Consider the following 15,800-nt stretch of genomic DNA (forward strand, 5'->3'; position numbering starts at 1 on the left):
GGGCCGGCGAGATAGCTCGGCCGACTGAGTGCTTGCTTAGACAGCACCGCGGGCCGGCGAGATGATAGCTTGGCTGACTGAGTGCTTGCTTAGACAGCGCCGCGGGCCGGCGAGATAGCTCGGCCGACTGAGTGCTTGCTTAGGCGTGCGCAGGGACCAGGTTCAATCTCCAGCACCACTGGCATACCGGCCCACCACCGGGTGCGCTGAGCTGGCCACCAAGTCTGGCTGTGGTGGCGCAGGTCTGTAATCCCAGCACTGGAGAGGCTGAAGCAGGAGGATTCACTAGGAGTCCGAGCTGCGTAGTGAGACCCTGTAGCAAATACCTTAAAAGACAGTGCCGGCCACATCCTCACCCTCCTTATACCCGGACACCCACGGAAGAGGCCTGTGGAGCTGCCGCAGAAAGCACTGGGAACGGCGGGCTGGGTGCGAGCGAGGGGGCAGCTCAGAGGCAGTGCATCCCCTCCCGTGAGGCACTGTTTAACTTTAAACATTCGCTGTGCTTTTGATCCTAACTCTGGAGGCTGAGTGGGGCTGGGGGCTCGGGACTTCTCACTGTTGCTGCTGGCCCAGGGCCCCCTACAGCGGCTGGGTGGAGCCCAAACTGGAGAGGAAGTGGCTCTGCGTGGGTTCGGGCAATCCACTGCGGGCCGACGGGACCTGTTCCACCACACCTTATGGGAGACAAAACAGGTTTTGTCCTAATGGACCAGACTGAGGTCCCAGCTGCTCCTCGACCTGCAGACCGGATCACTCATAGGCGGCTGATCTGCAAGGAGGTGCAAGGGGCCCGGGTACAGCGAGAGGAAGGAGAAGAAGGAGAAGGAGATATAGAACTAAAAGGAGGTGTAATGCTTTCTTTTAAAATATATTTTTAAAATCTTTTATTTATTTATTTGGTACAGGGTCTCACTATGCAGCTCGGACTCATAGTGATCCTCCTGGCTCAGCCTCCTCAGCGCCGGGATGCAAGCATGTGTGCCATAGCTGGTTTTGGTGGCCGGCACGTTACGCCCAGGGTTTCCACGCTGGCGTGGCAGGGGATACCAGGATTTGAACCATCGTCCTTGAACTTGCCAAGCAGGTGCTTAGACTGACGAGCTAGCTCCCCGGCCCAGGAGATGTAATTCTTTAAATTCACTATTAGCGCACAATTTAGATTTCTTTCTTGAAATTTCATGGAGTGTTTTTGTGAGAAATCCATAAAGCTGTTCATGAGATATAGATCTTAAAAGGTACAATTTGTTCCTCACTGATTGATTGATTTTGTGTTATAAATTTGTTTAGCCAAACACGATGGCACAGACCTGTGATCCAGCACTCAAGAGGCTGAGGCAGGAGGACTGGTGCAGCTTCAGGAGGAGCTGGAAACTTATTAAAAAAATAAGTTTGTTTATGCCCTTCCGACTCTTTATTTTAGTTTATTTTATTATTATTTTGTTTTTTTTGCGAAACTGGGGATTGAACTTAAGCCCTTGTGCTTGCCAGGCAAGGGCTTATTCTATTGAGCCATCTCCCTGGCCCACCAACTCTTTCTTTAGATAAGAAACTGCCTTTTTTTTTTCCTAAAGACCTGTGAACTTGATTATGTAGTTAAGTAAGCCAGAGCTGGGACACTGGCAGAATTGTTATTTCCTTAAAAATAATGTATTTTGTGATAATAAATAGGTATATTATTCATTGTAGGGAAGAATGTCACTTGTTTTCTTTCTTTTTTTTTTTTATCTTTTATTTATTTGGTACAGGGTTTTACAACCCAGCTCGGACTTGTAGCGATCCCCGTTTCAGCTTCCCCAGCACTGGGATTACAGGTGTGCGCCACCATGCCCGTTTGTGGCCGGCCTGGTGTACCCGGGGTTCTGGGGCTGACACGGCATGTGGTGCCAGGGCTCGATCCCCGGACCTTGTGCTTGCCAGGCAAGCGCTTAGATCGCTGAGCTATCACCCCACCCCTTGCTTTGGTGTTTTGCGACAGTCTCACTATGAAGTTCAACTTGGTCTTGAGTTTGTGGCAATCCACCTGCCTCAGCTTTGAGCGCGGGCATGACAGGCCTGCTGTGACGTGCTGATTTCATAATCACTGAGTGAGTAAATGGTCTGCGGAACAGGCAGTTGTTACCGCAGCTACTGTTTCCAGGCTGGCTTAGCGGGCTCTGTTTCCTGTTGCCCCGGGTGCGTGTGGGACAGCCGTGTTCAAACCACTTCCAGCCTGGCAGCGATTGAGTCAGCCTCTGAGGTAAAAGTAAGCAGCAAAACAAACTCATAAGAGTATTAACAACCCAAGATCTTATTCTAGAAAAGGTTTTTTTTTACTCTTTATTTATTTATTTATTTATTTTTTTAAATTTGTGTGTGTGTGTGTGTGTGTGTGTGTGTGTGTGTGTGTGGCCAGCTCAGCCCACCAGGGGGTGGGGCTGGCTGGCATGTGGTGCTGGGGGATCGAACCGCGGTCCCTGTGATTTGCTGAACTTGTTCTAAGTAGGTGCTTTAGACCACTGAGCCATCTCTCCAGCCCCTAGAAAAGGTTTTGAATGGTAATAAGATTCAGATTTTGGTGGACACAGTGATGCATGCCTGTCGCCCCAGCATGAGGGAGGCTGAGGCAGGAGGCTCCCTGTGAGCTTGAGGCCAACCTGGAAAGGCATGACAGAGTGAAACTTTGTCTCCAAAACAAAACAAAACAAAGAACACCTCACATTTTATGCAAAACTTAGTCCTGAAGGGAAATTGCTTTGAGTTATCAACAACCCACCAGGCAGCTTGACCTCAGCAAGAATTTTTTTGGACTTATTGTCCATATTTTTTTATTAGTGCTTATCTTGTTTCTTTATTTAAAACATCTTTTTAGGCAGTCCTTTATTGGAAGCAGTAACGCATGAATCAAGCATAAACATCATCTGTCACACTTCGCCTTTTGTGTAAACTGGATTTGGATTGTTGGAAGCACGTGCCCTTGGGAGGGCGGTGCCGCGGATGCCTTTGAAAGCCTCGCTGTCACCGCACCACCCCTGTGTCCGGCTTTGCGATCTGATGTCCTTTGCGTGTCTCCAGGGCAGCACAGCTGGGCCACTTCTGTTTCCTTTCCCATGAGGAGGACTGGCTGGGAGTGATGCTTCCCACTGGGCTCTTCTTGGAGGTTTCCTGGGACTTCAAGCCCTTTGCTTTCTTGACGGTGAACACAGAAGCAGAGCCTTGGCTGAGGTGGGCAGCTTGCAGCCTCGGGCGGAGCATGCAGACCCCCCTGGGCTGCGAGTGTGGTTCAGTGGTGGAGCACACATGCCCCCTCAGCAGCACGAACAAAACCGATGTTAAAAGGGGTACTTGGTGTACACCTGTAATTCCAGTGCTCTGGGAGGCTGAGGCAGGAGGATGTCAAGTTTGAGCCAGGCTAGGCAGCTTAGTGATTCATTGAGACCCTTTCTCAAAAAAGGACAAAGTGCTAGGGATACAGCTCAAGTTGAAGGCCCTGGGTTTGGTCTCCACACACACAGCAAATGCTTATCTGTGTTCTATAGACCTCAGGCACAGGGGAGCAAAGCTAGAAGCTAGGGCCTTGCCTGTCCACGGGGGCTGGCATCTGCTGAGGGCTGGTGTGCACCAGGCAGCGCAGTGAGTGGGCAGAGCCGGGCATCCAGGGCCTTGCGCTACAGGCCTGTGAGGAGGGAGGAAGCGAGCTGGGAGGCCTGAAGGAGCCAGCGCAGCCCAGGACACCGTGGGCGGCTCCCCGGGTCACTACCTGGTGTAGTGCTGTGGGCCTGGCCCCGTGTGGAGGCTTTGGAAGTGTGATGTGCGTGTTTCGGTTTTGCAAGCATATTTGGCAGCTCTCATGCTGCTGGACACGATGATCGAACCCCAGACGTTAAAGGCAGAAAGTGTCACCAGCTCGCAGTCTCAGGGCCCTTAGTCCATGGCTGCTGCTCCAGGGCAGGAACATCATGGCAGAAGGGCCTTGTGTGGCAGGCCTGCACAGTTCATGGTGGCCGGGAAGCAGAGCGGGGACAGCTCCAGAGAGGAAGGGGCTGGGGCCAGATTCAGCCCCCAAGGTCACCCCTCCGTGATCTCCCACACACCCAGAAGTGCCCCCTCGAAGCCCTTGGTGGATCCCACGCCCAGCCAAGCTGCCACTCGCCCTGACCTCCACACCAGCTAAGGAGGAAGCTGAAGAGCCGTGAACACCTCCCGCTTTTGTGCTTTTAAGTTTCTCCGAGACACACGTTCAGAATGGGCTGTGCTGAGCATGGTGACACGGTGCCCTCGCGGTGGCTTAAACCGAAGCTCAACTCCTGCGCCTTCCTGCGTGTGCCCGGGCTTCCTGTGCACACAGCAAGCAGGGCATGGAACGACGTACCGAGGCAGTGGGAGTCCCTCCTGATGTAGCTCCTCCTCTGAGACCCGCCGTCCCCTGCTGTCCCTGGCGTTGCATTGGGATTATGTATCCAACGCAGGGAGCCCCAGCAGCCTCCAGAGCAGGCTCTGCAGTTTTGAAAGGGAGGAGCAGTGTTGGCAAGACTGTGGCGAGGTGGGGATCACTCTGGGGCCCAGGCGGGCTGGCGGAGCTCAGACCTGAACCCCAAGGTGCGCTCACAGTTTTCCAGACGCCCAGGTGCCCTCCTCCTGCTCAGAGCAGCTGTGCTGGCGAACTGTGCTGGGAGAAGCGAAACTTGTGCGCAGCGCCCTCTGCAGGGGTGAAGCCGCAAGGGTCGGGCCGGGACTTCAGCGCGGAGCACGCGTGCGGGGCTTCCCGTCTCGGAACTGGAAGCGCCTCCTGCTGGCACAGAGGAAAAGCCTAGGAACTGGGTCTCAGGGCCCTGGTGACACCCAGACTGGACGGCAGCTGGGCCTACTGGCACACGTTTGTATTTGCAGCACTGGGAGCGCTGAGGCAGGAGGACTGCTGCAAGCTCCAGGCCAGCCTGGGCTACATAGTGAGACCCTAGCTTTAAAAACGAGAAGGGATAAAAACGCCACCCACTGCAGGCCCCAGCTCTCCCCTAATCTCTGCCCCAGTTCCTAGCCCCTGACACTCTGATGGTGGGAACTTTAGGGTCACCTCGATTCTTTTCTGCCCAGCCCTGCGGGCACCTGGCTGTCTCCTGGGGGAGGCCCCATCCTTGCGCTGTCCTCTCCACGCCCCTCAGCTGCGCCCATGCTGCAGGGTGAACCAGTGGTGTGCGCGCACTAATATCATGGGGACAGGGGCTGTGGGCCCTGGTTGCCACCTCTCCTGCCATGGCGGGACCTAGAGCCCCTCGGGTCCCCAGCCCTGCTGGCCTGCTCGGCTGTGGCCTCTGACCCACTTCCCCTCTTGTTTCTAGACCAGCCTTATTGTCGCCTGCTACCACGGCTTTGTGGACACTGTGGTGGCCCTGGCAGAGTGTCCCCACGTTGACGTCAACTGGCAGGACAGCGAGGGGAACACGGCTCTAATCACAGCCGCACAGGCAGGTAAGAGCTGGCCGTCCTCTCCGGCACCAGGTGGCGGCTCAGGTCGGGAAGGGGCCTGCTTTGGACAGGGACAGAGCAGGCTCAGAGCAGGCAGCTGTGTCCCTCTGCCAGTGGTGTGTGGTACACAAAGCTGGTGGCCTGTGTTAGGGATTCCTGTCATGGAAGCAGTGCCCTCTGCTTGTAGGTGGAGGGAAACAGCAGGAACTGCTGTCTGGCAGCTGGCGCGGTGTGACTGGTGACACTAAATTGCAGGGTTGTGTAAGCCTGTGTCCAAGGACGCATCTGGGGCCCACTGTGGGTGTCTTCAGGTCACTGAGGCCAAGGGCCTCGTGCGCCCTCCCATTGCTGGGGTCTAGCGGATCATGCCTGTATTGCAAATACTTGGGAGGCCAAGGTAAGAAGATCCCCACACGAAGGTCAACAAGACCCCGTCTCACACACAGAAAGTGTTTAGTGTTCACACACTTTTTAGAAAAACAAGAAAGTTATCCATGGGCCTTTGAAATCGACTGCGATTATTAACTGGCCTTGACCAAGAATATAAGCTGACCTTTATTTTTCTTTCTGAGTTACTGAATGTCGAACCCAGGACCTTCCCAATGAGCTTCACTTACAGTTCTTTTAGTTTTCTTTTAGAGACAGCATCTCCCTAGGTTACTCAGTTGCTCAGGTTTTGCTCAAAATTGTGATTCTCTTGCCTTGGCCTCTCAGAGCTCTGGAAGGACAGGTGTGCGCCACCATCCTGGGAGGAAAAGAGCTGCTCTCTCCAAGTCCTCGGACTCCTGAGTCCACAGCTGGCACTTCGTACCCTTGTGCTCACAGCTCTGGACAGGCAGCGGTGTAGAAATTGTCTGTGCTGAGCGCTTTTCTTTACGCCACCCTGCAGAGAACTCAGCTTGCTTTTCATTGTTTTTTTGCTTTATGCAGAGCCAGGTGGGAGCTGACAGAGGGGAGGGACATTGGTGTCCACATGCTGCACTGGTTGGGGGTCCTGGGGCCCATCTTTCAGTCCAGGTTGTGGCTGCAGGGTGCATGTGTGGGGCTGTGGTGAGGCGTGGGCTGTGGGAAGGTGCAGCGGAGACTGGGGAGATCGGGGCAGAAGCAGCAGCTGGCCAGGGCTGTGCCAAGGGTGCAGGGCCTTCCGCTCTCAGCAGGGCTGGTGCCAGGGAGGTGCATGCCATGCTGTGAAGCCCCCAGTGCTTGCTGCGGGAATGGGGGTCTCTCGTGTCCACGTGTGGCTCTGGTTCACACAGGAGGCTCCCATCTGCTCTGGTGCTCTTGGCTTCACCAGTGGCGAGCAGCCTCTCACTGCAGCGAACGCTGCTAAAGGAGACGCCTGTGTCGCTTCACAGAGTGGCTGGGTAGAGTAGGGACTTGAGGTGGCTTCGGAAACACACGTGGCTTTGCCCTTTTGGAGCCAGTGGCCCCCGCAGCTCCAATGTCCCTGCTCCAATTTGCGGCTGGGAACTGTGCCAGGGCGTCAGGAAGAGGAACAAGGCCTGCCGGTGTCCCTTTTTTGAGCCAGGAGGCCGGGTGTGGAAGTGCTCACCTGTAATCCCAGGGCCAGGGAGGCCAAGACAGCAGGATCGTTGCAAGCTCAAGGCCAGCCTGGGCTACACAATGAGTTTCAGACCAGCCTGAACCACGTAGCAGGTGAGACCCTGTCTCACTGCCACCTCCGGCAATAAATGAAATTTTTAAAAAGCCCTTGCTAATCCAGGTTGCTGGGCCGGGTGGTGGGGTGACAGGCTGCTGAGATGTAGCCTGTTCACCCCAGATCTGTGGAGGTCTGTTGACACTGTCTGCCGGGACACCTGGATCTGTCTTAGAGTGAGGAGCGCAGCTCAGGACAGACTTGTACCGATGGATACAAATTAGGGTGCAGCTGTCTCCCTCTTCCTCTGTAGGCTTGTGGCAAAGGCCTGACCTTCTGGAGAGTCGATGTAGGGTACAGAGTAGAGATGCAGCCCTGTCTGGGGCCTATGGAGTGTGTGTGTGTGTGGGGTGCAGATAAACCCTGCACCTCCAAAAACTAAAAACCAAGCAGAGCAGCAGCAGGAGCACTAGCCCTTTGTCGCGTCCCCTCTCCTCCTCTTAAAATTTATTTTCATATCTGGGTTTCCCTGAGTCATGGAGCACCCCAGTCCTGCTCCCCTCCTGCAGCTCTTTCTGCTCTGGTTCTGACCCTGGCTCTGGGGCTCAGCTCTCTGTGTGGTTGGAGGGATGTAGCATTTCCAAGGCCGATGGCTCCCTCTGCTGGCAATATTTGGAGAACTGTGCTCTTTTTTGAGCGCACAAGGTCTCTGTGGTCCAGGCCGGCCTCGAAGTCAGGTCCTTGTGCTGTGATGTGGAGACCAGGTGGAGGGCAGCAGGGACACGGACAGCTATCGAGGGCCCAGATGGGGAGATGGGGAATGGGGACAGGGAGGGGTGCTGGGAATGTGTGGAGGGATTCCCTGGGGCCTTGCATTGGTGGGGGCATTGCCCACTAGCAGTGTTCCTGCATTGGGCAGTAAAGGAAATGGGGGAAAAAGTACAAATTTACAGGATAAAGCCTCATGAGGTAGGAGGCACGCCAAGAGCCTTTGGCCCAAGAAGCTGGCAAAGATCAGGCTGGCCCTGGACACAGATGCGTGAGCAGCTGGAGGAAGCCCCGGTGATGGGCCAGGCTGGCTGCCGGTGCACAGAGGCGGAGGCCGGAGTACAGAGGTGGGACAGTGAGGGCTGGGCCCCTGCTGGCTGTCCATCGCTCCACTCACCCCACCCTGTGCCAGCACTGGGAGCCTCACTGTTACAGGGAGGCGTCTCTGCTGCGGTGGCCTTGTTCTGTGGCTCTGCCTTCCTGGGACCCAGGTGACTGTACAGTGATGGCTGGAGGCTTCAGGGTGCAGCCTTATGTCTCTGAAAACCTCTTCTCTCAGCAGCATCCACAGGGACACAGGAAGGGATGAGGCCCTGTGACCTCAGGGCTGCTAGCAGGGTCCAGTGCACTAGACAGATGCCCCTGGGGAGCAGCAGGCCCTGTGCCAGCTGAGGACCTGACTGGGCCACAGTGACTAAGAGCAGAATGCGGGAGCTCCCCTCTCCCTGCCCGTCCACTCCGCTGAGGTTGTGTCGACACAAAGCACCCATGGGAAATTGTGATGGACAAGCTGCTAAGGACATGGCCATGAGCAAGTCACATTTCTCTGCCCAGAGCCGCTGGCTACAGCTGACCAGTGCCCAGGAGTTACAGTGGGAAAGAGCGAAACAGAGATCATGGCCTCCTTTGCACATCTGGCTGGGTTCGCTGCTGTGTTCTTCTGCTCGGACTATGGCCGCGCTGGTACATGACAGAGCCCAGCCGCTTGGCAGAGCTGGGGCATCAGTGCCCCGTGGCCAGCATCAGTGCCCCGTGGCCAGCATCAGTGCCCCATGGCAGCATCAGTGCCCCGTGGCCAGCATCAGTGCCCCGTGGCCAGCATCAGTGCCCCATGGCAGCATCAGTGCCCCGTGGCCAGCATCAGTGCCCCGTGGCCAGCATCAGTGCCCTGGCCCTGGGCTCTGTGGCTCTGCAACCCTGTCCTCTTTGTCTCCTCTCTCTGGGACCTTGTGAGCCCATGGTGCACTCAGGAGCTGCCGGGGTCAGCCCAAGCCGGCCTGCTTCCCATGAGCCTGCATGCTGGCTGTTTGCAGTGTGAATTCCTCCTTTGTGTTCTGCTTTGCCCAGTTTTCTGTTAGTGCATGTCTGCAGCAGGCGCACAGGCCGAACACGCACGCCTGGCTCTTTCAAGCCTCCCCCATCTCTGGGTCCCCTCGAAGAGATCTATCTTCCTGTCTCACATTGTCTTTTTCTTTCTTTTAAAGAAACATTTATACTTTGGGTTTTCTAAATAAGAGAGGTTATGTGACATTTAAGCTTGTGCATCTGACTGATTTGTCCTAACAGGATGGCCTCGAGGCTCGTCCATTTTCCTATAAATGCTTTAAATTTATCCTTCTTTACGACAGAGTAGTGCTTCATGGTGTGGAAAGGTCAGCCTCTTTATCCGTTCATCTGTCGCTGGACATACAGGCCGCTTACGCTGTAGCTATCAGGAATTGTGCTACTACGAGCATGGGCACGTGTGGGTTGTGAAGTGGAATGTCTTCAACTCCACTAGGAAGACAGCTGGAAGAAGAGCAGCTAGTTCAAACGCAGCATCTAGCTTCTGCTTCTGAGGCCCCTCTCCCGCTCCCCACAGTGGCTGTGCTACTTTACCTTCTTCCCCGCAGCGGAGAAGGGGTCCTTTCTCCCCACCCCTCACCAGCGCTTCTTACTCCTTGATTTCTGGATGATAGACAGCCATGCTTTCTGGAGTGAGACGGAATCTCAGTGTAGTTTTCATTTGCATTTGTCCAGTAGCCACAGAGGGTGACTGTGTTTCCATCTATTTAGGGGCCATATGTCCTTCTCCTGAGAGTATCTGTTCTTTTGACTTGTCCTTTGTTTGTTGAGCCTTTTATCTAGGGGAGGGCCTGATGCTTTTCACTTCTTTTTCTTTTTTATTGTTAGTGCAGAGTCTATAGGGTCTACAGGGTCTCCCTACACTGATTGGCCTTGTAGTGATTCTCCTGTATTCAGCTTCCCAGGCGCTGGGATTACCGGTGCACACCACCACCACAATGTCCAGTCTCAAGCACCATCTCAGCGCACCCCAGGGCGGGGTGGGGCGGGGCCGGGCCGGCAGGCGGGTCCCTTCTTTATGTACTCTGGACGCTTGGTGTTTGTCAGAGGAGTCAATGGCGAGCACTTCTGCCCCTTCTGCGGTGCCTCTGCCATGCCCTGTGTTTCTTTTGCTGTGCGGAAGTTCTTTAATTTGATATGGTCCCGTTCGCTGATTCTTGGTGCGGGAGGCATTACGAGCCCGGGTTTCTAGGTGTATTACAAAGCTACAGTGCTACAAACAGTGAGGTCTGGACACAAGAGCAGGCCTGTGGATCAGCAGAGCAGAACAGGGGGCGCAGGCAAACCCCAGGCATATTTGTCCAGTGGATCTTTGACAAGGGGGCCAGAGGCATGCTGGGAGAGTTCGCCTCTGCAGTATCTGGTGCTGGGAAAACTGGCTGTCCTCAGGCAGAAGACTGAAGCCGGACCTGGGTCTACACTATGCACCAAATTATCAGAGTGGAATGAAGATACCAATGTTAAAACAGAAACAGTTATTCTGCTGGAAAATAAACTGGGGCAAGCTATTGAAGAGCTATTCCTTTTTTTTTTTTTTTTTTTTTTCCAAAGGAAGGAAAGGCTTATTTAGCTCACAGTTTGTGGAGGTTTCAGTCCACACTTGTCTGGCTCCAAGACATGGCAGAGAGCAACCTTTCATGACGGCAGCAAAGCGCAGAGTGCAAACGGAGAAAGGAGGAGCAGCAGCGGCAGCAGCCGGGGCCTGTGGCTTGCTTTCGTTAGGAAGTTGGGATAGCCATGTCCTGTCCCAGGATTTGCTCTTCTGTCATGGACAGCAGCCTGAGTGACCTGTGTCCCTCAGCGACAACTTCGGGTCCAGCCTGGGTGGCTATGTCTCCAGGGTGTTGTTGGGAGGACAGAGCCACTTGGCAGGGGTGATTCCTCTCTGCTCACAGGACATGGGCAGGGCGGGGGCAGCACAGGCCGAGGGCAGGGTTCCAGGGAGACCCAGGGCACAGAGAGGGCTGGTGGGGCAGTGTTGGGAGGGCCTTCTGGGCCATGGGGTCCCCTGGGGTGACACAGGGGTGAGGCTGAGTTGATGCCTGTGAGGGGCCATCCTGTGGCCCTGGCAAGGGGGTGTGGAGGACAGCTTTAGGAACAGCATGCCTATTTATTTACTAGAGGAGCAAGGTGACAGAGGGAGAAATCCATGTACTGCTTTTAAAAATCTGTTTACTTTTGATTTGTGTCATGCGCACGTGCAGTGTGCAGTGACCACCGTCCTCGCTGGAGCGGGTGTGCGCACGTGGGGACACAGCTCCGACACCTATCCCCCTGCCAAGGCGAGAAAGATCGACCTCGCGGGAACTCTATTTCTGCAGTGAATACTCCACCTGCATGGCTCAGGCCGAGGGCAGCGTGCGTGTAACCGAAAAAAACACATGCACAAGCCGCCTGGTGGTAACGGGCATCCGTGTGCCCAGGCAGGTGCCCTTCACTGGTATAAATAAAGCCCAGCGTTGGGGGCCTGAGCTCATTTGCAGCAGTTTGCCGGTGCTCCTGCTGGGAGTTGGCAGCGGCTCCCGCTCCTGCGCTCCAGCTGCCCCGCCTCTCCCAGGGCCTGGGGTCCAGAGGAGGCAGCTGCAGGATGTGCGTGGGAGAGACCTGGAACCTGCAGCACGGCGTCCTTTGCCTTCCCGCATCCAGAGCCTGGCTTCGATCCGGTGGGCGCTGGGCCTGGTGGCGCAGCACGCACCCCCCCACCCCCCTCCCCACCCGCCCCAGCTTGCGCTCTCTCGTGCACGCGCTTGCGCTCACGCGTGCACGCGGCTCTCGTTGCAGGCCACGCCACCATCACCAACTACCTGCTGAACTACTTCCCCGGCCTGGACCTGGAGAGGAGAAACGTGTTCGGCTTCACAGCCCTGATGAAAGCTGCCATGCAGGGCCGCTCGGAGTGCGTCCGCGCCCTGATGCTGGCTGGTAGGTCCCTGTGCCGCCTCTGTCCTGTCCCGTCCGGCCTCATCCCCAGCCCCAAACAAGCTGCTCACATAGAAACCGCGTACTGGCTCAGCAGAGAGGCAGCCCCTCCCCGCAGCCCTCCTTCCCCTCTCCTGCTCTCTCCCTCCTTCCGTGCTTTCCCTTTCCCTGCTCTCAGCCTTCTTCTCTGTGGCGCTGGTGTTTGAACCCAGGGCCTTCGCACTCAGCCATATCCTCAGGGCTTTTCTTTTCTTTCTTTCTTTTTTTCTCTTTCTTTCTTTCTTTCTTCTTTCTTTTTTTTTTTTTTTTGTGGCTGGCTCAGTCCATCCTGGAGGTGGGACTGGCCTGGTGTGTGGTGCGGAGGATCTGTCAGAAGTCCCTGCGCTTGCGTGGGCTTGCCTAAGCAGGCACTTTAGACCGCCGACCCCTTCAGCCCTTTTCTGAGGGTTTGAGACATAGTTGTTCAATTGGCCTTGAACTTGGGATCCTCGTGCCTCAGCCTCCCAGAGTGCTGGGGTCACAGGTGTGTACCACCACAGCCAGCTGGCGTTTCCTGCTCCACTGTGAGTCCCAGAGTGGCAAGTGCTCAGGATGTAAGCTCAGATCAATGGGGCCACCCCGGTCATCCTGCAGAAAGCCCACTATCTTCGCCTGTGGGATGCTGCCTTTCCCTGTGGGATGGGAGCAGCTACCCCTTGCTCTCAGGGATGGTGAGAATACCCACCGCCAGGGCCACACGACCCTACTGAGTCCTGATCTCAAGTTTGTTCCTGAGCTGGCTGCAGCCACAGCAGGTTATTTTGAGAAATAAGTGAGAAGCTGAAAAGTGCATGTAGTGTTGGGTGCAGAATTAGCCCCTGGTAGCTCGGCCGTCGCTGCTGTTGCCAGTTTCTTCGTCTCCATTTAGCTTCAGTACTGCTCTTGGCCTTGAGTTTGGCCAGGCCTGCATGGCACTACGGGTCCTGAAGGGTGGCCTTGCCCTCTGGCTCAGTCTGTCCCTCTGCTTGCCAGGTGCCTGGGCGGGTGACTTAGAAACACGGGACTCATGCCTCCTGGGTCCAGGGCCAAGGAGCCCCCGGTCAGGGTCCTGCAGATCTGGGGTTGCCCAGGCTTTCCTCGGGGCTGTGTCCTCGCATAGTGGAAGGGGTGGATCGGATGAGGGCACTAATCAGGCCCAGGAGGGCCCTACCCGTGGGGCTCGTTGCCTGTTCATCCCGCCATGGTGCATGTGCGGTCCCAGCCGTGGACTGTGGGCCCAACATGGAGCCCCCAGCTCCCCACTCCTCTCCCGGTGATGTGGTCAGGCCTGTTCACTTCTTCCCTCCCACTCCAGTTTGTCTGGGACTCTGCTGGCTCCTACATTTGGCCACTGTGTCTACTCTGCCTGATGACACCTCCACTCACCAGCTGCCGGGGTGCGGGGTGCAGGCGCCAGCCCCAGTCTGTCTCGGCCTCATGACTAGTGTGGGTTAACATGTAGCACTGGGGTGTTTTTCTCTGCTGCTGTAACCTGCGAGAATTGGGGAAGGCGATGAGGAGAACGAAGCCAGTGAACAAGGACAAAGAGACTCTTGGACAGTGAAGAATGGCAGCTGGCGTGGGCCTGCTGACCTCCCTCCTGTGCTGATGATCCTCCTTCCTCCGATATCTCTCCTCCCCTCTTCCTTTCCTCCCCCTCTTCCTCCTCTCCTCCTCCCTCTTCCCCTGCCTCTCCCTCCCCCTCTCCCTTCTTCCTCTTTCCTTCCTCCTCCCCACCTCCTCCCACCTCTCTCTCCCTCCTCTTTCCTCCCTTGCCCCTCCTTTCTCCCTCCCTCCTCCCACCTCTTCCTCCTTCCTCCCCCTCCATTCCCCCACTGTCCCTCCCCTTCCCTCCCCCCAGTGATTTAGTTTATATTTCTGTTTGTGGCAGTTTTCCTGGTGTTTTCTTCTTCTAGATGTGGCCAGAGTTGAATGTAGGTCTTGAGATAACAGTTCAGGGTGGAAGAAGACAATAAAATCAACAAGAGAGGAGGAAGAGAGAAAGCCTCCTCCCCTCCCTTAGACTGCCCCCCCCACCCCCCAGGTCAAGTGTAGCCCTCACACACTTAATCCCAGCATCGAACCATTATGAAGTCAGAGACTCTAGAAGCCCACCCCCATCATAGGCTTTGGGGTGGACCCAGACACAAACAATAACAAGCATGTAATTCACCTAACCTTTCTTGCCTTTTAAAATAAATGTGCACTTTTTTGGGGTGGGGAGCAGTTGAGCTATTGTCTCTTGCTTTGATTGGAGAGCTTAACTTCTGTATATTTTCATTTGCTAGTCACTACTCAGTTTACAGTTCTTTCCAGAAAACAATTTTATTTTCTTCTTCCAGAGTTGTGGGGATATTTTTGGTACCAGGAATGGAACTCAGGACCTTGCGCTTGCCAGGCAGGCATTGTACATCTGAACTGTATATCTGGTCGAGGTGTGTATTTTAAAAGAAAAAAAATGTGACTGAACAGCTTTCTTGGGCTTGGTAGACAGCAGTAAGGATGCCTGCAGAGATACTTAAAACATCTGTATGGCTTTTGCACTTTATATGTTAAAAATTATATTTGCCTCATTGGTACAATTTAATTGTCTAAAATGTACCTATTTTTTGCAAGATGTTCAGATTTTATTAAAGTTCACTTGCTTGTTATTATACCGTTACTATTGAAATGATTGTGATATTATGCATCATTGTGACCAACCAAAGTCCAAGTGTAAATTCCCCCTTAGGGTACATTGTAATTTGATCTCACGTGCCCATAATTCCAGCACTCAGGTGGTTGAGGCAGGAAGATAGTAGTGAATTGCAGGTAGGGCTACGTAGTGAGACTCTGTAACCCCAAAAAGGAGAGAGAAATTTGTATAATTTAAAAGGATTGGCATGTTTATTTTTTCTATAATACATACTTCCTTTTAATGTTTGTACTAGTGTAAGAATTCTGAATGCACATAGATATATTAAATAAAAGGCAATTTTCACTATCTAAAAAAAGTGTTAGGGGCTGGGGAGATGGCTCAGTGGAATAAGCGCTTTCCTGGCAAGCGCAAGGGCCTGAGTTCAATTCCCAGTTCTGCAAAAAAAAAAAAAAAAAAAAAAGTGTTAAAGGTGCTGGCGACATTTCTTTTTCTTTTTTAATTTTATTTGGTACAGGGTCTTGCTACACAGCTCAGACTTGTAGTGATCCACCTGTCTCAGCCTCCCCAGTGCTGGGATTACAGGCTTGCACCACCACGGCCGAACTCGGTGGCTGGCTCAGTGGGCCCAGGGTTCCAGGGTCAGCATGGTATGTGGTGTACCTGGGACTGAACCTGTTAGGTGTGAACCCATGCAGTCAACCAGGCCAGGTATTCTGACACTAGTAGATTTATTGGGGGGCATCAAGCAGGCTGGCTGTCTAGTGGACCAAGATAGCAGTGAATAAAGAGGGGACAGGAGACTTTATAGGATCTTTAGGGAGGATGATCCCAGGCTGGAATAGCTGAGGGAGAGCTAATCTTGGCGGGCTACCTGGTCTCTGGGGGACCTTTAATTTTTTTTTTTTTTTTAATGTACTTGATTGTTACAGGGTCTCACTACGCAGAGTGCCTGGACTCTGTGGCCAGCTCAACCTGCCCTGTGGGTGGGGCTGGTGCAGCGTGTGGTATTGGGGATCCAACCGTGGTCCCTGCACTTGCCTAAGCAGGAGCTTTAGTCTGCTGAGCTCTATC

General features: G+C 54.4%; 1 protein-coding gene across 2 annotated transcripts in view; it reads left to right on the top strand.

The window, feature by feature from the left end:
* Positions 1-15,800, top strand: part of Ankrd33b (ankyrin repeat domain 33B) — a 51,206-nt gene that overhangs the window by 23,294 nt on the left and 12,112 nt on the right. Inside the window, exons 2-3 of one of the 2 annotated variants that reach the window (XM_004625199.2) lie at positions 5,319-5,448; positions 11,936-12,076. In XM_004625199.2, coding sequence (XP_004625256.1) covers positions 5,319-5,448; positions 11,936-12,076 — 271 coding nt within the window. Of the gene's footprint in view, positions 1-5,318; positions 5,449-11,935; positions 12,077-15,800 lie in introns of those variants that run through there. The other variant, XM_023706830.1, reaches the window with a different exon arrangement.

Source organism: Octodon degus, unplaced genomic scaffold (assembly GCF_000260255.1).
Source record: "Octodon degus isolate 3935 unplaced genomic scaffold, OctDeg1.0 scaffold00008, whole genome shotgun sequence".
Taxonomy (NCBI): Eukaryota; Metazoa; Chordata; class Mammalia; order Rodentia; family Octodontidae; genus Octodon; species Octodon degus.